Raw genomic sequence first — 22,029 nt, 5'->3', positions numbered from 1 at the left:
CGCAGGACAGTCGGGCAGGGATCAGGCCCCCCCTCGCCCGCGCTGGACTTTCCCACCGCGGAGACCCGGGCGCCTCCTGCTGCCGCGGCGGCGGCGCGGGGGGGCTCCAGCCGCTGCGGGCCACGGTGCCCTTCCAGCTCCAGCAGCGCCGCGGAGACGGCGGCCGGGCAGGTAACGGCGGGGGCAGCCGAGGCCCGGCCGGGGCGGCCGCGGGGCCCGGAGCCGCCCGGCGAGGAGATCGGAGAGGGGGGGAAACAAAACCCGGGGGCCGCGGGGGGTGGGACGGCGCTCCCGGAGCCGCCGCGCGGCCCCCCGGCCGCGGCAGACCCCTTCTCGGGCCCGGCCTGCTTGGTGCGCCGCTTGCCGCGCTCTCCCGTTACAGCGGCTCGCCTGTGCGGCGGCGGCGGCGGCGGCGGCTTCCCCCCGGCGCAGCGCTCCCTCCTCCGCAGCCGCGCTGGCCGGAGCGGGAGCAGCGGTCTGACCCGCGCTTGGCGCGGATCTTCCCCAGTTGCGTTGCTGACGTTTCTCTGACCGCTTCAAAAACGCTTATTTAAGTGCAACTTTCCGGTGGGCTGGTACTACCCTTCGCTTTTCTTCGCGTCCGCATTACTGGCTGTTGGCAGGACTCCTCCTGGGCGCTGGGTTGTTACTTGCCTCTTCGTTCTCTTAAGAAGTATTAAAATACTTCTTTCACATTTTTTTYCCCCTAGGTTAAATGTGAAATTAAGCGAACTTCTTACAGCAAGAAGCGTTTGTCGGGGTTTGGGCCGGCCGACCTGGGTAGCACCCGTTCAGCACGCTGATCCCTTGTTTAAGCCAGCAGCTGGTTAATCCGCTTTACAGGAGCGAGTGCCGTGGCCCATCCTAAAGCGAGAATTAAGGGCCACTCCTGAAGTGTTGTGCATTTCATTACTTGAGGCTTAGGGTAGTTCCTTCCATTGGCAGGGTTGGTATTGATCATTAAAGAGCRTTTTGCTCAATTTACGCTTGAAATAGGTTCTTGCAGTAAATCACGTGTTTCTTTGAGCGCTGGTCTCTTACTCCCTCTCAGTGGTAGCCTGAAATTCTGAGGTGAAGTTGCTGTTAATACAGCAATCACTCGGTAGTTTGGGATGTCGCACAAAATAAAGCAAATCTCAAAGAAAAGCGAGCCAGGCTGCCTCTGTTGCCTCGGTTGTGCTAGAGCTCTGTGCTGTGCCTGCTCCGAAGCACAGTGACTCCTGTGCAGCTTTCTGGGGGCTAGAAGGCAGGAGCTCCACTGACGTGAACCAGAATTGCTGGTCTTCATTTCTTCCTGGCTCTGTGCCTTGCTGTTCAAGCTGTAGGAGCTTGAATTTTTCCTCTCGATCATAGTCGTTTCATATAGAGCTTTGGAAGTATTTGAATTTCCATTGCTCTGTGCCTCAGTCGCTCTTCGGGAGCTTCAGCTTGCTCCTTGAACGTGYGGGAGCTGTAGCAGTAAACTGGCTGGGTTTAACTGAAACTTTGTTGTGGTGATTCATAATCCAACACTTTTGCTATTACCTTTCGGGAGCCCAGCACGGAAATCTGTTGTTTTATCAGATCTCTCCTCGTTCTGCTCTGTTGGCTGCTTGAGCTGCTTGGTGGCTGGTTTCGGGGGTATCTTGATTCTGGCTTGTGGTTTTAGAAGAGGTGCTGGGTGACCCAGGGTCGGATCCTGCAGCTGCTCTGTTAATAGAAAATCCCATTGGCATAGAAGCAGCTGTCGAATTTCTCAAAGAGCTTCTGTTAAAAGGAAGAGCTGGAACTGGGGGGTGCCAGGAAGCAGGTCTAAGAATACTTAAAAATGAGTTGTCTTGGTGTTTGGAAATTGAGATGTGAGGACTTCCAGCCATGAATCTGGTATGTGGCAGTGGGGTCAATGTTCTTATTTATTTATTTATTTATTTATTTATTTAATTCTTATCTCTTCAATGATGTGGCTTAGGGGAGTGAAGCAGATAATTTACCAGTGTTTGATCCTGTTCAGGTGCAGGCCAAACCCATCCTTGTTGCATCCATTTATGTCAGATTAGGTGGCTCTGAGCTGCCTGCTGGGGCAGCCACGGTTCTGCAGGTGCTGTAACGTTGGCATGATGGTGTGTTCTCCAGGGTGGAATAAGCTTTATGGAAACTTTGAAGTTTAATCCAGCTAGTGGCAATACCCATGCTGTTTGTGGCTTTGGTTGTTTCCTTCAAAGTCCACACCGAAGTTCCTGCTAGTTGGAGAATTTCTATGCTTGTATCCACACTTCAGCCTCCTTGAGACCTGTGCCTTCGCTCTTGTGCATCTCTGCTTGGTTGTATCCCCAGTCCTCATAACCTACCATGTAACTTAAACGTAGTATTTGAAATACCAAGAAGCCTTTATGCCTTTTTTTTAATCAGTGTGACACTGAAAAAATGGAATGTTTAAATTCCAGTATGAATTTTAGTTTGTGGACTCATTGGTGAACACAGTATTTTGTCTGTGTAAGCAGGTAAGTAGTCTTCTCTGCCTACTTGTCTAAACTGGATCATGCACAGAGAGGGAGAAGAGGGAGTTTRCTGGAAAAGCAAAGCAACTTCATGAGTTAGTAGTTCCACAGGCTTTTTCTGTGCACTATTAATTAAAAGTTTAAGGAGTAAGGTGGGATGAATAGCTAGTGAGAGGGAGTTACCTACCACCTGTTTTTATTTTTTTTAAAACTGATTTTGGAGTAAATTTTTTKGGGGGGAAGAAGACAGGTTGGCAACTGCCCTTGCATCCTTCAAATACGTATGATTTATCAGTGGTCCTGGCGTAGGAGAGGGACAACAGTAAGATGTAAAGGTGCAAGTCTTCATCTTTTAAACCTACCTGGTTGATTCGAGGGACTTCAGGAGTGGCTTGGAGAGGTGCTAGCGTTTCATATGTTCCACATTAACCCTCTGTGAAACCGACGCTTCACTGATGGTCTCTTTTCAGCAGAATTCAGAGAAGACCAAATTTCCCACCATGACCACTGCACCTTCATAAGAATTAGGCGGTGCCTTTTAGTTTTTTAGGAAGTTACTGTTAACTGAGGTGACTCATCTGCTTGGGATTTTGTTGCTTGCTAGCTAACTTGCCTGTTTTTTTGAGTTGCCCAGTTTTTGCTGCGTGGATCCTGCTAGAGTGAGACTAAGCGAGCAGACTGCCAAATATCTTTATTTGGTGTCTGAATGAAACCCATGCCTGRTGTATATTATAGATGCAGACTAGTGGGACGCTATTCATAGGCAATTCTGTCTGAGTGTATGTTTAGCAAAATGAAAATGTTTCTTTAGGAATTAAAATGTCTGTTTACCACTTGAAAGTGCCGTGGGATTGCTGCCTGCATGGTAGTGATGCAGCAGAGYTGTTAATATTTTTCTCCTCCCTTCCTTTGCTACAGGCATCACAAAGCGAGTGTGAGGGTTCCCCCACCCCGATCTTACTAGTTGAACATCTTTAGTGCTTCGGGCCTTGCTGTGTTTGCTTTAACAGCTGGTATCTGATGGGGTTTCTGTGTCCCGGGGCATGCATATAAAGGCTTTCGTTACYAAAATAGTAATCCAGGTGCTTGCGGTGTGTATGCTCTTGAGTCTTCTTTTATGCTGTGAAGTTACAGCTGTAGTTTTTTGGGGCTACTTAAACAAATGAGCCGGGGACACATGGATTCATGATGTTCATATCGTGTACCCAGCTGCGTTGGCCAAAGGAGGGGTGGTTCTGTACAGCGCTTCTACCTTTCCCATGCTGTTGTGCTCAGGTATTCCTGTCGCTTCAGTGTGAGTTAGATGGCTCTGAAATGTTGGAGCTGATAAATACTGCCATTTCCCTTGCAGCTGAGTGGGGGAAAATGTAGTATTGTTTACTTAATGTTCAGGAAAACATGGGAATGTGATGACTTAATTATTAAAATTATTTGCATTTTAGATTTCTACTCCCAGGGTAGATCACGTACAATTTGCAAGGTTTTGTTTTGTTTTTGTTAAGCATCTTGTATTTAATATATGGAGTGAGTCATTCCCTGCAGTGGGAGTGAGGCAGTGGTTCTGTTGATCAGAACTGAGCACGAGTTACAGTAGTGAGCTTGCCTAAATTGAAAATTTATGTGTTGGGAGAGGCGTATCTCAGTAGAAGTGGTAGCTCAGTTTGTATTAACTCTTTCCCCCCACCCACACAAAAAAAAAGTGAGAAAAGAGAGGAAAAAAATAGATGAGAAACAATAAATTTGATCTGTCYGTTTCATAGTAGTATTTCTCAAGTGCAGACGCAGTAGTTCTGTCATGGGAAAATTTGTGCTGCTGCATTGCACAAACAGCTGCTTCTACAAGCTTTGCTTTTCCAAATTTTGGAATTTGTCCTTAATGATAATTCTGCTTTTGTCTTGACAGTTTTGTTATAGGTAAACAGACCGATAGAATTGAGGGGTGAAGCACAAGTAGAGACTGGTTAAGGATGGGAACATCTTGAAGATGCCCTGTGTTGCACTAACCCCAAAGGATCCTGCTTCTCTCCTATGGAATCAAATCACTCTTTGTGTAAGACACAGCTGAATACGATACGTGGCTCAGGTTTGAAGTCAGAAGCATTGCAGGTGGCTTTGTTTAATGTAGAACGAGTTTCTGGTGCAGTAATTGGAGCCTGCTCGTGGCATCGCAGCCCTCAGCTGATACTGATCGTGCCTTCGCTCTAAACTTGCTGCTCCCAGTTTGGTAGCCTCTGGATACGGGTGTGGGAAAGGGGAARCAAAGGACAGATCTATAACTAATCTTGACTGGTGTTGACATTCTGCGGGTGAAGCAAGTTTTTCCCTGCTTTAAAATGCTGGAGATGACATTTAAAAGCAGAAGTTGGGAAGGGGGGGGATAGGGCCGTACAGTTAGTTCGATCTGTCCCCTTATCCAGCAGCATGTCCCGAGGGAAATAGGGAGCTCGCAGATCATTTTCCCTGGGTGGATTTTTTTTCAGTGGCTCTTTCAGTTGGAGTTTAATCAGATTTCATTGACCGTAGCAAAGTTTTCAACGTCTCCTGGGTAGGGTACAGAACTGAAAGAACCTGGGCATGGATTTGTACAGAGAAGAACAAATTCTATTCAAGGCATGTAAACATTTTACAGTCTAATGTCTGCCCAGTATAAAGGACTAATGCTTTGCCCAGCCTTGTGGCAGAAATGTTGAACACCCGAGTGCATGAGTTTTCTCTGTGCAAAACTCAGATGTTGAAATACTGCGTAAATAGCAAAACCTTTAAGCTGCGTTAACTACACCGAGCTGATCTTGGCACTTCCCTCATAACTAGGGCAGCTGACGACAACAGAACTGGCTTAGTGTGATTCACAGTGAGCTGTACAAGAAAAGAATGTAAACAGGCCAATAGTATTGAACTTTTCTTTTTTTTTTTTTTTTTATATATATATATATATATATATATATATATATATATATATATATATATTCCCTCTTGGAATTTATATTGGCCCTTTTTGCATTAAAAATTAGTAAATCTGTGGTGTTGCCATTCAAACCAGTTGGTAAATCAGGGGTGACTGTACAGGAAATGAGGAAAATATCAATGATGATGCTGTGGTTAGTCCATTCTTTGAAAATAACGGAAGATGATTTTTTCCATGCCTGTCTGGAACCTGCTGCGTGTCTTTGGGAAGCTGCTTCTCCCTGTCCCTCAGTTTCTCGTAGTTTGTGTGCCATCCTTTCAGCTTGTAAGCGTTTAGGAACAGGAATTACTGAGTTTGTACAGTTCCTGGCATGGTCGAGCCTGGGGCTCTTTTTGAGCAACTGCTCCRTGCAGAATGCTGCTCTGCTTAAACTCTGTTTAGGTTAGCTGTAACAGCAAGCTAATGCTCTTAGCTTTGGTATTGTGTTTTCCAAATTAGAAAATATGCAATGAAAGATACTGGTGTAAGGTATATCAGATGTTGTAATTTTCCTGCTGTATTTTTTCCTCTGAAATGTCATTTCAGCAGCTTCATGTTGGACCTTCTAGAGGGGTGACTTAGTTGAAGCCATAAAGACAATTTTGAAAGCATGTGGAGGAGGGCTTGCCATGAAATGTTCATGTTGTTTATGTAGCTATGTGTATGTAAAGGACAAGAAGCCTTCACTTTTTCCATGTATTTCAGTTTGTAACCCTAAAAATATCAAGAATGTCTTATTCTGTCTGTTTTTTGTTTTACTTCATTTTATCTGTGCTGGAAGTCTTCCAAAGTCTTGAGAATCAGAGGGACTCTCGCTTTTCTGACTTTGAGAGCTGAATCTTTTGCAGTGATCTTGATTCCTAGGCGCTTATCAGCGATTGATTTAAGTAGATTTAATAAAAACAAAGCTYTATCTTCATTGCTTGGGCTTGGCTCTTCTGGTATGGATGATCCTGGTAGCTCCTTAGTCATCTCTATTTTCCCAGGACAGAGTGAAGTGAGCCCTGAATATGTAAAGTTTGAACAGGTTTTTGCTTGTTTCTAAACCAACCATAGCATGCGTGAAAGGCATTGCCAGCTTTTTTTTTTTTTCTTTAGTTCTTCCTTAACTTTAAGGATAAAAAGCCAGTCCAGAAGTGCTCCCKGCATGTATCGGGGGATAAGAGACTGGTTCACTTGAAGGTCCCACTGAAGTGGTGCCTTGCATCAGGCRAGACTTAGGAAATGTGCACTTCAACCAAAGACTTTGAGGATGTTGAAATTCTTCAGATTGTTTTATCATTTGAAAAACAAACTTTGAAAGAATTAAGATAAAGGTGAAAAGTTCAGCTCATTTCCTCCATTAACTGGGTGTTTAGCTTCAGCTTTAGGCCTTGAGCTGTTTAGGAGGGAGCTGCTTCTTAACAGTGCCTGTGTCCAGAAAGAAAAAAAAAAAAAAGGAAAAAAAAAATCTTGAGCTGCTGGTGTCCCTTACTACTTTTCCTCAATGATATCTGCAGATGCTCTGTCCTTTGGGCAGCTCTCTCCAGCTGTACTCTAATGCAGCTTGTAACCAGGGGAGTGATTGCAACGCCTGGAATTTCTTTCCTTGTGCTCTTGGGCCAATTCTGAAGGCTTCAGCCCTGCTCCGCGAAGCCTGCAGGGCAAGTCGTTGCTGGGCTGTATCAGATGGGAATCCAGCTGTCCAGCCTGGAGCTTTGGTTGTGGGATCCTCTTTGCCCTTGGCTGGAGGCCACAACCAGATGGTGGTTTTGCTTTCCTGGTGTGCTTGGTCAGTGGGTTGCTGTTTTCTGTGCGAGACAAGCTCTGAAACAAGGATTCTTGTGGGTTTTCTTGAAGGGTTTTGCGCTGGGAACAGCAGGTACTTTTTTGGGGCATCTTGAGCTGTGCGTGTATAGTTTGAGCAAGAGTCATGACAGGCAGTGTGGTTTAACCACAGCTCCTGTCCCTTCACCGGAAAGTGCAATGGATTTCAGTGCTCCGAGGGTTTTGCATTTCTGTATTAATGTTTACTGAAATGAGCAAAGAGCTCTGAAATTCCGTTCTGATCTGGGTGTGAATTTCCCTTCAGTTGTAAATCTTCTTACAGGCAAAGGGATTATAATTGTAAAATATTGCCAGAGGTGCTGGCAATACTTCCTTTGCAGAGACTTCAGGTGAAAAGATGCCAGAAGTTACTGAGCTATTAGGTTGATCCTGCTGTGGAGGTGCTAATTGTCCTTTTTTTTGTTTTGTTTTGTAGGAGCAGCTGAGGGCTACTTTTATCACTAGTTTTTAATCTACCTATAAATTCCAGGCTCAGCCTCTTCTTGAAACCCCTTAACATTCAAATTGTTCTTTTTCGGTAGTCATACGTATCAGTTGCAAGTAGTTGTGTTACTGCATTCTTGTCTCAGTTGTTACTGCTGAGCATAATTTTCTTTTTTTCCTTTTGAGATAAAGTGGGATTTTCTTTCCCTGGAAAATGGAGGCTGTGTTTGTGTTGAACCTTCAAAGATTGCTGACTGGTCACCCCACCTCCTGTCTTCTACTGGAGATCTCTGCACGCTTACTTGGCTTCATTGTCTCTTTAAATAATTTTTATTTTTTTAGGAGACCCTTTGGGTGATGTGGATTTATAGCCTCATCTGTCCTTTGGTGCCTTGAGTAAGCRTGGTCCAGCAGTCTTCTCTGGGTCTCCTACCACTTTTGTTCCTGGTGAAACACTTCTGTCTTCTACTGTGTTATGTGGACTTTCGGCAGCTTGCAAAGCATGGGATTTTAACTTTCAGTGTGAATGGGTGAAACTCCATCTGTCTCCTCGTAGGCTTTCTGGGATTCCCAGAGCAAAAATACATATTCCTCGCGTACTGAGTTGTCCTCACTTTGTTTGATAGATTAAGAGTATTCACTGGGAGTGCTTTTTGGTAAAAAGGCACCCGACAGCAGTGTTTTGTGGTGGAGTAKGCCATGGGGAAGTGCCTGGGCTGACTGAGGTGGTAGCAAGCAAAATTTCTCAAATCTTAACGCTGCTTTAGAATGTGAAAAGAGTACATTGAAAGCAGCAATGCTGGGAAAAGGCAATGTTTTTGGTCTCTGCTGTGTTAAAGATTGACTCTGTTAAAAKAGATGATTCTGTTGCATTTCTCCAAACTCACTAGTCTGAACGTACCAAATTTCCTTTTACCTGCTTGATCTGCAGAAAAGTAATTAAAAAGAATGAGAATATGTTTCTGGAGATTGATTGATGCTGAAAATACGTTAGTCCTGCTTGGCAGCGGCCTGTCAGGTAACCTGGTTCACTGTGACTGGAACTGCRGAGAAAAAGAAATGGGCTTTAAACGCGTTATAATGCTGAAGCTTCAGTTTTGATCTTTATTTTGCTAACGCTTCTCCTGGTTGTTGTACTAGAAATGCCCAGCTACATTATTTCTTGCTCCTCAAAGGAGATATTCTCCTTCCTTTCTGGCACTGGGATGAAGTGGCATCTATCACAGTGAGGTTAGATGAAGTGCGATTCCCTGATCTGACTCATGGATCATTCATGATGCATCATTAGGTAGTCCTGGGTATGTCTCCTGTCCAGTTACATTTTAAAATATGCAAAAGAGAGAAGGGAAGATGCCAGATTTGCTTGCTGTGTGTCCAGACAGCCTCACGCTCCTGCTCAGCTGGATCAAAGCCAGCAAGCTCAGGTTGATGTGTCCACGGCTTGGTCTAYGCAGCAGCTTTTGTGCTCGTGAAGCTGCTGAGCTAGAGCTGTGACTTCTTCCTCTTCTACAGAAGCTATTGAACAGCACGGTCTTTCAGATGAGCCTAAGTCACGTTTTTACCACTCTAATGTGGTAGGATAGTTTTCCTTTCTCATACAGGAATAGCTGTCCAGGTAAGCARGCGTAACATGGGAACTGTGGCCACGCACGTGTGGGTTGTATCACTTGACCTGTATCCGAGTAGCTGTGCTGTGGGGCAGGATTGTATAGTGATCTCCCTGATAGATTGCGGGAAGTTGTTAAAGATCGAGGAAGTGGTACTGGGGTGCAATACTCAGCCAGCAACCCAGTTCAGTGTGGGTTTCGCATGCTCCCAGCCTTGTTAGGAAAGAAATTTTTGCGTCACGAGGTCCTGCTGTGGTTTGCTGGGCCCATGAGAAACTGTCCCTGGGTAGTTAGGTTGTCTTACTGCCCCCTGTTAGCAGTGTCATCTGCATAAGATGGACATTGTAAAGGGCACTAGAAGGTRCACAGGTGGGGAAAGCTGATACAAGACTTCAGGTACAAATTCTGCAACGCTTGGTGGAAGATACTTGTGTAGGTCGATTATTTGCAGAGTTGCTTGGGTTCTGCCTTTGCTAGACTCTTCCTGACAGGTTYTCTCAGGGAAGCTGCTTATGACTCTTGCTTGAGCCAGTGAACTGAAAAGTGCACCCAAAAACCGTTTGCTATGCCTTGATGTTAGGGAGTGCAAGTAAAGCCTCCCTGTGCAGYGAAGGCTGAGATACCGTGTTGATCTGTGGTTTAGAACTGATGATGCTTGCACATGGACTCTTCTTCTGTGCTTCATCACTTTAAGATGGCCCTTTGCATGGATATATTCCAGAGATGTCAGGGTCTGAACAGCATGTCCTTAAACTTCTAAGCATTCTTCTGATATTAAAGGGTCAGTTTCCCCTGGGTGAAATCTGGAGARGGAAGGAAGAAAGTTTTACAATTCTAAAAAGAGAAGTAGCAGGAACTTTTTGTTGTTTGTCGTCATTTTAGGATTCAGCTGTATTTGTTGAAAAGCAACACTGGAAGTTTTGGGTTAGCAAATAGAAAGTTGCTTTAGTAGCTTTTTTTGATAAATTTACTGAAGAGCTCAGTTTGCTTTTGGATGCAGAGATTGGCTGGCTTAGGGGGGCTGTTCAGGAAGCTCTGAGCCCCCCAGTGTTGACATAGTTGGGAAAGATTAGGGAGACCGCAAACCCAGGACTCCAGCACTAAAAAGAGAATAGAAAAGTTTTTGCTTTTGCACATATCACACTGATCTCTTTAATTTCTGCCTGTGCAAATGCCTGGCGCAGCAATGGGAGACAGGCAAGTGGCTCTCGGAGATACAGCGATGGTTCTGTTATCTTTACTGTCACATGAAAAGTAAAAGTGCCCCAACCTGATGCTTCTCAGCTGCCTTGGACCAGCTCCAGAGCTCGCGGCCAGGTGGCAGCTGCGGCGGCTCAGCTCGGCTCAGCTCCGTGCGGAGGGATGATAATAGAGCCGAGCTGTAAACAGGACGCTCCACCCAGCCTCGGCGCCTCTCCTGCGTCCTCTCCTCGTGCCGGAGACGCTCTCCGGCCGCCTGCACCCTGGTGTCCTCTCGGCCGAGCCACCCTCCCTTCCCCGTGCTGCTCGCAGACCAAGGAGCGCGTAGCAGCAGAGTTGTGCTTTGTAAAGGCAAGTGAGGTTCTCGCTTTCTCCACRTTAATGGCCTTAGATGTGTGTATTTGTCACTCGTCATGCGTGGTGGGTGCAGTTGTCGCAGCAGGAGGCTGTGTTCCTCTGCTCTGTCATGTCTGTCTTTGAGGTCCCCGCAGGCTGCTGAAGAGCTGATGCTTGCTGTGGTGTCCTGGAGAAGGTCTGAAGGATGAAGGTGACCCTGGATGTGCTGGCTGTTGGGAGGGGTGTTYAGGAGGACTTTGTGGAGGAGAGGGAGTAGCTTCTCGTCTGGCTACAGTGGAYGTGTGCTGGCAAAACACTGTGGGAGAAAGGCTATGCTGTTGTGATAGTGCTCAGTTCTCCTGGCAGCAGCCTGCGCGGGGAGAGAGGAAGAGACAGCTGAAGTCATACGTAATGGAGATGCAGTAATATAGCCTGTGGGGACGATGAGGTGCTAAAGAGGAAGCTGCAAATACTAATGAGTTTCTAAATTAGAATTAGTGGTAGCTCTCTTAGACTGTTAAGTGTTGGAAGCGGGGAGCACGTCTTGAAATGCCAGTTGGACTGAAGGCAACAAGCTTTCAATCCTGTGGACCCTGGGAGGTGGGGCTGTAGCACAGGGACCAGAGTTGCTCTAGCCCTCCCACGTGGCTTTTTGGTTTTACTCTTTTCTCAAATGGTATTCTAACCAATTAAAAATTGTATATTTAATAGTGTCCTGGAAACAGTCTTGGCTGTTTCTGAGCCCACAGAACGCCATGCAGTGAGCGCTGCAGAGCCTTTGGATACAAGGTATTTGGCAAACACAACAGGATCCTTCGTAGCCTTTACATCGGTTTTAGTGTGGTTTAACTTGCTACCGGGCTGCCAAGCCCTGATTTCGGGGAGGAAGGAGAAAATGTCTGTACACAAAGCACCYGGAGCAGAGCTGCTCGTGACATTACGAATATCTCTCCAGGAGGCCACAGGGCTGATTCTAATGTGCGTGGCTATTTGCATGCCTAATCAAAGCTAAATGCAAACAWCTCTTGTGCTGGCTTGAACTTGCCTTCTTTCAACTACAAGGGTGACAACAAAGCTCCAGAAGAGAGCAGCTATGCCGTCTTCTATACGGCCATATGTGCAGACCGCATCTAGGCTGGAGCTTACCAGGAGGTGATCTGAGCAGCAAAGCGTGTGACGTGCGTATGCCCTTGCCTTAGCCTGCCAAGAGAGACATTTGGCATCCTGTACTCTGCTGTGGGCTTGCAGTGGAGTTGTGCTGGTGTGCATCGTTACTGACATGAACTTAAACTGGTTTTATTTACAAAGCTTTTCTGTTAGTTGGAAAGCTACTGTTGTGAAAATACTGTCTGAATAGACACTGTAGTCATCTCATGGAAGTTGCACAAAATGGAACCGGAACTCCTGGATTTTAGTTTGGGCCCAGCTGGCAATTGGCTATGGCAACGAGCAGATGGCATATCTTCATTTTTGCTCTTTGAGTGAACTCCCACAGCTACTAACCACACTGAGACTCACTCAGTCCTGCTGGAGGAGCCAGAACTTTGAATGTTCTCGTAGCCTCCTGGAGCCTGGAAGCAAGCATAATCCTGCTTCTGTGGGGAGGGACTGAGGCATGCAGCCTCCTTTCAGGGTTGGGTCGTAGCATGGGTAAGAGCCGGGGTTCCCTCACTGTGTACGGTGCTCCAGCTAGTAGGAAACATGGCCCTATAGGCAGTGTTTGTGGTTCTGTAGTGCTAATGTGGCAGAACTGTGGACGCGCGGAGTATTTCRCTCTGCGTAGTAGCTCCCTTGACTTGGGCTGGAATGTCTAATCAATGCTTTCAAGCAGCCACTTAAGGACTGCAATAAAATCTCTTGTTCCAGAGAAGCAATCTTGTGGTGATAAGCGTGAATGCGGCTCTCTGCAGTGGAGTGGAGTGAGTAGGAGGGTAGACTGGGGAGTCTATCCAGCAGCTCTTGCTGGCCCACTCTGCTCAAGGGTTGTTTCTGCTGCTGTGTACTTTCGACCGTTAACTGTGAGTAGCGAAACTGTCTGCGCTGAACTGGCTGGGCAGCAGCAGCATGGCCTTGGCCCAGAAGAGCTTCTGCCACTGTAAGAGCGAGGACTTGGTGACCACATTAGAAGCAATATGACTTTGGTTCTCACAAAATAACTGGACTTCTCCAGTCTGTCAGTCTTAGTTCCTGTCTTGTAATCTTTGCAATGGATGTGAAATTAGTTGTGGCAACTGTTACTGTATCTTGGCTTTGGAAATCTTATGTTTTTCTTTTTTCCCTTTGTCTAGCTAGYGTTCCGTGTGCTGCTGCGACTGAGAAGACCTGCCGGCCCAGGCAGCCCCACGTGCGGCGCACCTCTTCGCTAGACACCATCGTGGGCTCGTACCTCTTGGGACAATGGCCACGGGATGCTGATGGGGCTGCTGCTTCGTGCATGAACGACAAAGCTACYCAGGTATAATTGCTCAAAGTCTCTGGGCCAGGAGAGGGTTACAGAACTGAAACAGACTGTGTGAACTGGGAATGAGAACAGAAAGCGTTAAATTTTTCGTCTGTCCAGCTGCAACTTTCTAGGAAGACTTTTTTTCTCCCTGTTTTGCTTCTCAGCTTCAATTCCTTCCACTTTGGTGCAGAGTTAGAATTTCCTTGGCCTTGTTTGGAGGCAGATGGCCTCTGGCTTTCTGCTCCAGTACTGGCTCAATGCTGCTTTTTTTTTTTCTTCTGGCTTGCAGTTCTGGGCCAAGTCSTTATATAACACTCGCGGGCTCCGTGCCACACACTGAGAAGTCGAGGGTGCTCCCACAGAAGGGCTTACTAGCACAAACACCACAGCTCTCTACTGTAGGATGGAAAAGGTCCAGACCTCGAGGAACTCTTAGCAACCTGTAAATATTACTGTATGGCAGCAAATGCTGCYTGCCTATCTGTAGAGGTGAAAGAATTTAGAAGGATAAGAGCATCCGTTTGGTTAAGCAGTCGTTTATTTAGCACATTCAATCTCTTGTTGACTTGCTGTTTGATCTTTGCTATTCAACAATTTATTACCGGGCTGTTTGCAGGAAATTCTCAATTGGATTCCAACTTCCATTGTCCTTTTCCAATGCGTTCTCGCCTGCTTTTGTTTCAGTTCTGGTGCCCAAGCGCTCTGCTGAGGGCAGAGGGCATGCTGAAAAGGAAAGGAAAGAATTTGTCTAACTTTATTTCTGTGTCGGGGAAGCACATTCTTCCTTTATGTCTTAAGGCAACGGTGGGAACATTTAACCTCAGTGTTTTGGAACTACAGCTGCTTAGTTTTTCTTGCATACGGCCCTTCTGGGAAAAGGGTTGGAGAAGAAAGACACCTYCTTCTCCCCAGAGGGGAAGATACCACTATGTTAATTCTGACTGATGAATATGGAGCTGAAATCCTGACCTCTGCAGTGAATAGGCCAGGTGCRGGGCTGTCTTTCATCAGCTATCTGACATGTCTTGCAGATGCTAATTTTACCTTGCAACATGCCTGTGAAACAAGCAGTTATCTCTGCTGTTACATGTATGCACAAACTGAGGGGGGGGGGCTCTTAAGTGATTTGCCTATAATTGGGAATAAAGTCGTGATTTGTAGACTGCYCTGTGCATTAACAGAATGTTCCCTGTCGTAGCCTCCAGGACTTTGCCACTCCTTCCATGTTTTCAGGCCTAATAAAGTTATCAAACTTGGGACTTTATCTGCTAGCCAGTACATGTTTACTTTTCTTCTCATGCAGCTACTGATCAGCTGTTTTGCAGAGCTCTGTAGATTTGCTATCTTGAGGTGGTTAAGTGAGAGATACGAGTGCAGGTGCTCTGTGTGGGGGTGAGGATGGCAGCAACATACATGATTGGAGCTTGTGGCTTTAGCTTGCTGTGCAAAGCATTTTTTCTCCTCTTTTTCTGAGGAAGCGGTTTTGCCACAGTTAGTACAAAAAGTTCTGTAATTTCCTTCTGCCTTGACAGTCTGCCTGTGAGAGGTAAGATGCATATGCACTCTTTCAGGCCTTCCTGTTGCAGCGAGTGTCTTTTCTTCCTTTTTAGGCCCTATTTCTTTGTGAGCCATGGTACAGTGCTTAGTGCTGTGGGTATCAGGGCAATGACTGCAAAGATGGTGCTGAGGGTAGAGATTTGGAACCCATTAAGGCCCAAGGAAACCTGCTGAGAGCCCGGTGTGGGGAGGAAGGCAGCACCAGGAGCTTTTTTATCGGGCTCCATTTCCAGGTGCACGTGAGACTGGCGCAAGTGACTCCTCAAACAGGAAGGGGAAGGGTGGTGRTGGTACTCAGAAAACTTCTGGTGACTTGTGATGAGTTCCTCTGGCCTGCAATGCAGGAGTGCTCCTAGGAGCTGGAGCTAAGTTTTCCACAGACCTGCCTGTTGCGGTAACGTGGGACGGGGCCGAGGCCCGTTTTGCATCTATCACGTCTTTGACRCTTCTCGTGAGCTTTCTTGCATGGGTGATCTACAGGGATGTGAAATGACCTGATGTTTTGGGATAAATGCCAAATAATGATGTTGGAGTCATTTAGGAGAGACTRTTCAAGGTGGGAAATTAAATCAGAAGTGCTGCGTGCTAAAACTGCAAAGTTGGTCTCGACCACAGGATTTCCTATAGCGTTGGCCTGTTCCTCAGCATTAGCTGGTGCCGTACAGAGGCTGCAGTGACTGAAACTGTTCTGGACTGCTCCGAGTTCAGCAGGACTTCAGAGTAATGGTTCAGGCTAAACCGACTTATTTTCTCAAACCAAACAAGCTGAGCATTGTAAATTAAATGGAGCAAATTCTGTACTGTGATATTGTCTGCTTACTGGAATTGCAGAAAGCAGCCACAGACAAGACTTAGCGTTAGCAGTGAAGGCACTGCACTCTCCTTAGTGATCTGCATCAGAAGGGGTTTAGTTCAGAGCCTGAAACGGAGGCAGAAGTCCAACCTTCTCCTAAAAATCACTTRTATTCAGTTACAGAGGGGAAATCCTGTACCTCTTGGGGTATTTTGCCTTGTTCCTTTGCATTAAATAGGTTTTTAAAAACTCCTTTTAGAGAGGAGAGGCTTCTGTCATCCTCCTGACTCAACAGGGTTGTTTAAAACAGCTGCTGTTCTTGCAGTAGCCTCTGGGGAGATCAGCTGAGCTGCTTGGAGAGGAACTGTTCTCAGGCCCTTGCATCTTCTGGCGAAGGAGGAAGGAGGGAAGTAKCATCCAAAGCCTCCCACAGAAATGGCAGGCAGCAGAGTGACACGGGGTGAATGTTGCGAGAGGCCTGGAAACGTGATGTTGGGGAAAAAAAACGACGGCTGACCTCAAAGCGATGCGCCCTGGGAGCGCTGTGATGCTGGAGTCTCCCACTGAGCGCCGAGCTCATTGGAAGGAAGTTCACACCCTTTGCTGATCAGATTAACAGCCCTTTTCTGATGGCTGTAGATATTCGAAATGTAGCTGTTGCTCGGGAAACAGCTGTGTAATGTGGTGCTGAGGCTGTTTTCCRAAGTGAAGAGAGTAAGCTGAGAACTGCCAGCCCTGAGCTGGGGAGGCAGCTGGGTCCCTCCAGCGCGCGGCGTCTGCGGGCCAAGCGCTGGGTTTGGTTACGCCTTTGAACTCTGATACGGGAGCCCGAGGTCTCCGCAGCGAGCTGTGTGTTCTCACAGTGGGGTGAGGCTTTTCCTCCCTGCAGCGAGTGCCTGAAACCCTACGTCACCTCTCGTCAGAGCAGAGCTGGTGCAGGCAGCGCAGGGGGCAGTCGTGGTCATTTCTCTGGAGTAACGCATTCGTGAACTTTATCTTGCCAGGTACTTGGTTTGACTAAGCGGATAACTTCTGAGTAGGTCTCTTGATGTGTATGTTTGTGAGGCCCAGGTGAGGTGCAGTTTTCTAACAGGCGCATATCTGGTCAAAACTGCTTGGTTTTGGCAAACTTAAAAAGATAGATTCTCTTAGTGTACTTCACTGAGCATTAAGTTAATGGGGGAAGGCTGGAATAGGACAACGAGTGGGCAGTAGCTGGTCACTTTTATTCTTTGGTCTCTACCACCAGTCTCAAAACCAGTAAATGTTGTGATTGTTCTCAGCCGTGTTTCTCATCACTTCAGACTCCAGTGTCCTGGTATGAAACAGAAGTGGGGAAAGCCAGCTCCAGTACTCACAAGCGTTCTGCTTCTTGGGGTAGCACAGATCACCGCAGAGAGGTAAAAGAGACCACTCCCAATGCTTAAGCAAGATTGTGTTTGCAGCTAATCTGTAGGAGGTTCCTGCTTGCATGGGAGAGGGGAGTGGGAGGACAGGGATGAGAGGTTACTGTAGGAGATGAGACATCAGCCCTTATTGATTCCTAATGCTCTGATTTCACTGGAGGCTGATCATCTTGTTAGCTTCCTTTAGCAGCAGCCATCGTAAAGAAGCACCGCTGAAGCTCTGCGCATTGCTTGTAGGTGCTATAGCACATGTGGGCTCCAGCAGAGCCTTGTTCATAACTTTCTGTAGGTGGAAGATAACCCAGATCTGCTAGAGGAAAGGCACGGGCCACATTTTAATGGGGGAGTTTGACTAGGCCTTGAGAGTATTTCTGGTCTGTCCTTTGAGAGGTGGCCAGAGCTGCTTGTTGTGTGATATACTGTCTCTATTTTGGCACTTCCTTGTGGGTTGGAAGAAAGGGGGAGGAGAGAGAAGATGGCCCTTTTTTGGTGGTGGAGCGTTGACTTGTCTGGTTCTGTAGCTGAAACTTTGTTTGCTAGATTGCCAAACTGAAGCAACAGCTCCAGCGAACAAAGCTAAATGGCAGAAGTGGCAAAGAAAAGGAGAAGAGCTCCCCACTCCAAGGGGACCATGCTGTCCTTGGATCCTTCAGGGTATGTTCAAGTCTCCCTTTGCTCTGCTGTCACTGTACGCCCCAATGAGGTGGAGAGCAAACTCCTGTTTCTGCTGGCAGGTTCCCAAACTGTTCTCTGACTTCTGCTCTTATGTCTGAGAGGAGAATTTTTTTTCTCCTCTTCCCCCACATACCCTTATCTCCAGTATTTCCCTGAGAGTGCTTTGATTTGCAGCTAGTTTGTCATGTCTTTCCTGTCAGCCTCTTTGGAAGGCTTTGGCTGAGCTCTGGAGAGCTGTGGGAAGTGAGGATGTTACTGCTCTGAGCGACAGCTGAGTCTGTGCAGAGGCAACTAACTTCTCCTTGTCTGACTCTGGGTTGTTGCAGGACTCTCCTTCGGCATTTCTTTCTCCATCTCCCGTTTTGAGACTCAGTCCGTGCTTACACAGGAGCCTTGAAGGGCTAAACCAAGAACTGGAGGAAGTGTTTGTGAAAGAACAGGGAGACGAAGARCTTTTGAGGGTGAGTGAAGGCCAGTAGAAGATTGCCTAGTCTCCTAGGTGGTCTCTGAAGTCCTTTCTTTTAAGGACATTGCCCATATCTTCCTTGGCCACGAGGACAGCCTGCTGTCTAGTTTCATTCTTTGCTAGGCATGTARCTTGGAATTGGGCCAAGTGGCTGCTGGCTTCCCTCCTTAAAACTTGCTCGTGCTATGGGAGATGGGCCAGTGGTAACATCAGGACAGATGACACCTCACTGACAGCTGTAAGGTGCTGTATTAGACTGGCATCCAAAGGTACTTTGTACTGTGCTGATGTGGGRGAGAGGATCCCAGGCAGCTTGTGAACTGGACTGTATTGCAGTGTACAGAGAGGCCTCTGCCCTATGTTTGCCTTGGGAATAAYCCCTTGAAGTGGGGCTGGGCCTGTATCAGGCCCCAACGCTTCCAGTAGCTGCAGTCTGCTCTCCTCTCCCTACACCTGGCTGCTCTCCCTGTTGCTGCATCATGAGCCCTCCCATCCCTGTGTGCAAGCATGTAGCTTGCAAGGAGAAGAGGTTTCTGTAGGAGGGTGGAGAAATGAGTCCAGTCCAGCACCCTTCATCTGTTCTGGGACAGAAGGGTAGGATTCCTTYGGCCAGCGTAGGTGCAAATATTGCTAAGCTTTTCCACCGGTGCGAAAGGGGATTTCATGATCTGTTTTGCTTCTTCCCTAGATTCTGGATGTCCCGGATGGCCACAGGGCGCCAGCACCGGCCCAGAGAGGCTCTGGAGACACATCCCTGACCCTGGAGCCCAGCAGTAGCAGCTGCAGCAGTCTCTCTCTTTCTCCTTCTCCTTCTTCTGTGCCCCTCCGCCTTTCTCCACACACCCCAGTGAGACTGGCGGCCGAAGAGCTCTCCTCTGCTGTGGATGAGGTGCAGCCAGATCCAAAGGAGAAAGGTAAACATTGAAAAGCAAAGAGGCTGGCAGCCGAGGGGAAACAAACTGTGCCAGTAGTGTGGCAATTCCAGTGCATGTCTCCTGTCTCATCCCTGTTTGCATGGTGTATTGGAAGCAGTAGTTAAGATGGGGGAGGAGAGGGTCTCAGCCAGTTTGACTGAGCCATAGTGGACTGGTGGTGGCTTCCAGTACTAKATGGGGGATACAAGCTGGGAAATAAAGAGATCTAGTATTGTGGCTAGGGGATATTGTTGTAGCCTTCAGCCTCAGGGTCCAGAAAAGTATGTCTGGTGTTGATTTAAAGAGTTCTGTTGGTTTCTTCTGTAATCTTTTCAAAAAAAAAAAACAAAAAAAAAAACTTTCTTCCTAGAGGGTGGCAGCCCTTCTCCAGTCCTGACCTTTGCTGCTTCTCCTCGGCCCAACCACAGCTACATGTTTAAACGGGAACCTCCTGAAGGATGTGAGAAAGTCCGGGCCTTTGAAGAAGCTTTGTAAGTATGAGGAGTCATTGGCAGAAGAGAGCTCACTTGAGGTTGATGCTGCAGCAGGATTCTGGGCTGAGGGCAGCTGAGGCTTCTGTCGCTGCTGCTGTTGCCACCCCCTGTTCTAGAAAGTGGAGAGCTGCCTCTAAAGGAAATGCTCTCCTAGCAGAAATGTGGCTGCTCAGGTCCTGGCGCAGGAGCTGGAAATCTCAATCACTTAACTTCAGACATGCTCAGAAGGATCGTTTGTTTCCCAGCATCTTAACAAAAAGAGCTGGTTCTCCTATAAGAGTGCTTTTGAAACAAAACTGGCTGCTCTTACTGCTCCGCAGAGCCTGTCCTGTGCCTGAAGAAGGAGCCTGCTYGCAGTAAAAGCAATAGAGTTCTTAGTCGGGCTCTTCGAAGACTGCAGACCCAACAGCTCTGTGCCCCTGAGAGCGTCCGTTCCTAATCGCCTCCCCTCTTCTCTCTCCTTCAGATCCCCCAGCCCTGATCAGCCTTTCCAGCCTTCCTGCCCAGATAAGAACAAAGTGCACTTCAACCCCACCGGTTCTGCCTTCTGCCCGGTCAGCCTGGTGAAGCCGCTCTTCCCTAACGTGGGCTTCCTCTTCAGGGGGTTTCCTGCTGCTTCCAGCCCTGGCACAGGCTCGTTTACGTCCTGTCAGTCCTCGGCCCCCACCACCCCGTTCCTCGGGGTGCGGAAGGACCCCGCAGTAGATGGCTTTAGCGAGGTGTCTAAATCGCCTTCGCTGAACTACGAACACTGGAAGCGCGGCCAGCCGGAGGAGAGCGTCGTCTTCCACAGCTCCCTTGTGGTGTGAGGCCTCGGGGGCGGCCGGCCGGCCGTGGCGTCTCCGGCAGCCCGCGGAGATGAGCGCCTTGAGGTTGGGACACGACAGCTAAGCGGCAGCCTCGGGCTTGGGACCGGTGGCAGGCTTCCTCCGAGGATGGCAGACTGAAGCGCAGGGTGCCGCAGGGCTCCGCGCTGCGGGAGAGGCTCGTTTCTCYGAGCCTCCCCTCCTCAAAGCACTTTCCTGTGTTGAAATGTCTTTGTTTCCTGTGTGATTGTTTTGCTGGTAAAGAGCAGCGGGGGACCGCTGCTGCGAGCAGAGGCCAGCTCGGGCTCCCTGGCTCCGCGGGTGAGCTGCAGCTACGAGTTCAGGCAGAGCTTCCCACCACTTCTCCCCYCCTTGGGGCTTTCCAGGCCTTGCTGAACCTGTGGGAGTGCGAAGGGGGGAGAAGGGGCTTGTAGGAGAGCTGCTCTTGGAGAGGGCCGAGGTGTCTCAAGGAAAGCTGCACTGGGGCAGGAGTGGGTGTGCACCTGCGCTATGAAGACAGCTCAGAGCACCAAGATGGTGCGAGGGGCTGGGGGAGAGGAGGCTGTGGATCCCTGACGGTGCCTCCTGGGGACACCTGACACCTCRAAAGGAGCCTGCAGCTCCAAGGAGCCTTGAGAAAGCCCTGCCACATGTGGGGAGGGTGCACACGACTGCGCCCCAGCGGCACACGGGCTCTGGGTGCTGGGAAGCTGCTCGTKTGCCGGGGGCAAAGAGGCACTTGCAGCTCTGCGGTGGCTTTGCTGTGGGTGGGCGAGGGTCTTCCCGGTGGCTCGGCCTCCCTGCGGGAAGAGGGGTGGGAATTAAATGGGCAATAACTAAGGTCTTGCACAAGGGAGGTGGCTGCTATAGAGAGACCAGGTGCTGCCTTCTGGGCATGGGCAGCTGGGTGGGGGTCAGGGTGGGACCGGTGACGGTTGGGCCTGGGCCGGAGCCCCTGAAATGTGCCAAATCCAGCAGTGCTGTCCTGAAGCAAAGCCTGGGACAGCAAAGCGGGAACACGGGGACGTGGGTTGCAATGCCTGTCGGTAACAAAAGTATTTGATTTGGGTTGTTGGAGAGGCTCAGGGGTTGTACTGAAGGAGCCTGTTTTCTTGTATTTGATGTAGAAACTCTATTTTCTTCCAAAGACACTATTTTTGCAGCTGTTTGAAGTTTGTATTTTATGTATGTATTGCAGAGCTTAAAGGAGGAACGTTAGCTTTGGAGATTTTGTGTTTAGAGGAGGTTTTTTTTTTTTTTTTTTTTTTTTTGGCAGATCCTGATATTGCCAGTTAAAAGGAAAAAAAAAATAAACGTTTCAGGCAGCCGGCGTACCTCTGTTCCTTGCGGTGCGATGGGAGCCGGGGGCCGGGAGGGCGCAGCCGCTGGCGGGGCGCGGGCTGCGGGACCCGGGGGGGGAGGGAGGGGCAGGCGGTGCTGGCAGGCGCGGCCTCGCCGCGCCCAGTGCGCATGCGCTCGCGCGCCGAGTCGCTCAGGCGACCGCCGGAACGCCGACAGGGCTCCGCCCTTCAGGCCGCCGAGCCAATCCGCGCGCTCCACATCGGGGTGCGTCACCGCCGGGGACTCCCTTGTCGAAGGCCCCCCCCCCAGTGCGCGGCTGTCCGCGGCGCTGCCTGGCCCTAGAGCCACCCCGTGGCCGT

At 48.6% G+C, this 22,029-nt stretch overlaps 2 protein-coding genes across 10 annotated transcripts in view; both read left to right on the top strand.

The window, feature by feature from the left end:
• Window positions 1-21,698, top strand: part of FAM117A (family with sequence similarity 117 member A) — a 32,898-nt gene extending 11,200 nt beyond the window's left edge. For 6 of the 9 annotated variants that reach the window (XM_085316383.1, XM_085316382.1, XM_085316379.1 and 3 more), the window contains 7 exons: window positions 13,103-13,269; window positions 16,891-17,007; window positions 17,554-17,667; window positions 18,015-18,149; window positions 18,843-19,068; window positions 19,439-19,559; window positions 20,029-21,698. In XM_085316383.1, coding sequence (XP_085172509.1) covers window positions 13,249-13,269; window positions 16,891-17,007; window positions 17,554-17,667; window positions 18,015-18,149; window positions 18,843-19,068; window positions 19,439-19,559; window positions 20,029-20,371 — 1,077 coding nt within the window. In that variant the 5' untranslated portion in view covers window positions 13,103-13,248 and the 3' untranslated portion in view covers window positions 20,372-21,698. Of the gene's footprint in view, window positions 1-106; window positions 172-4,380; window positions 4,528-13,102; window positions 13,270-16,890; window positions 17,008-17,553; window positions 17,668-18,014; window positions 18,150-18,842; window positions 19,069-19,438; window positions 19,560-20,028 lie in introns of those variants that run through there. The other 3 variants (XM_085316377.1, XM_085316376.1, XM_085316378.1) reach the window with 3 other exon arrangements.
• A 140-nt stretch (window positions 21,699-21,838) lies between these two features.
• The window catches only part of SLC35B1 (solute carrier family 35 member B1), a 4,844-nt gene continuing 4,653 nt past the window's right edge, over window positions 21,839-22,029 (top strand). Inside the window, exon 1 of the mRNA XM_085316363.1 lies at window positions 21,839-21,934. Coding sequence (XP_085172489.1) covers window positions 21,839-21,934 — 96 coding nt within the window. The remainder of the gene's footprint in view (window positions 21,935-22,029) is intronic.

Source organism: Rhea americana, unplaced genomic scaffold, assembly GCF_003343005.1.
Source record: "Rhea americana isolate MKP2758 unplaced genomic scaffold, rheAme1 scaffold_468, whole genome shotgun sequence".
In the NCBI taxonomy this organism is placed as follows: Eukaryota; Metazoa; Chordata; class Aves; order Rheiformes; family Rheidae; genus Rhea; species Rhea americana.
Note: the sequence above shows the minus strand (reverse complement) of the source record. Positions and strands in the feature narration are given on the sequence as shown.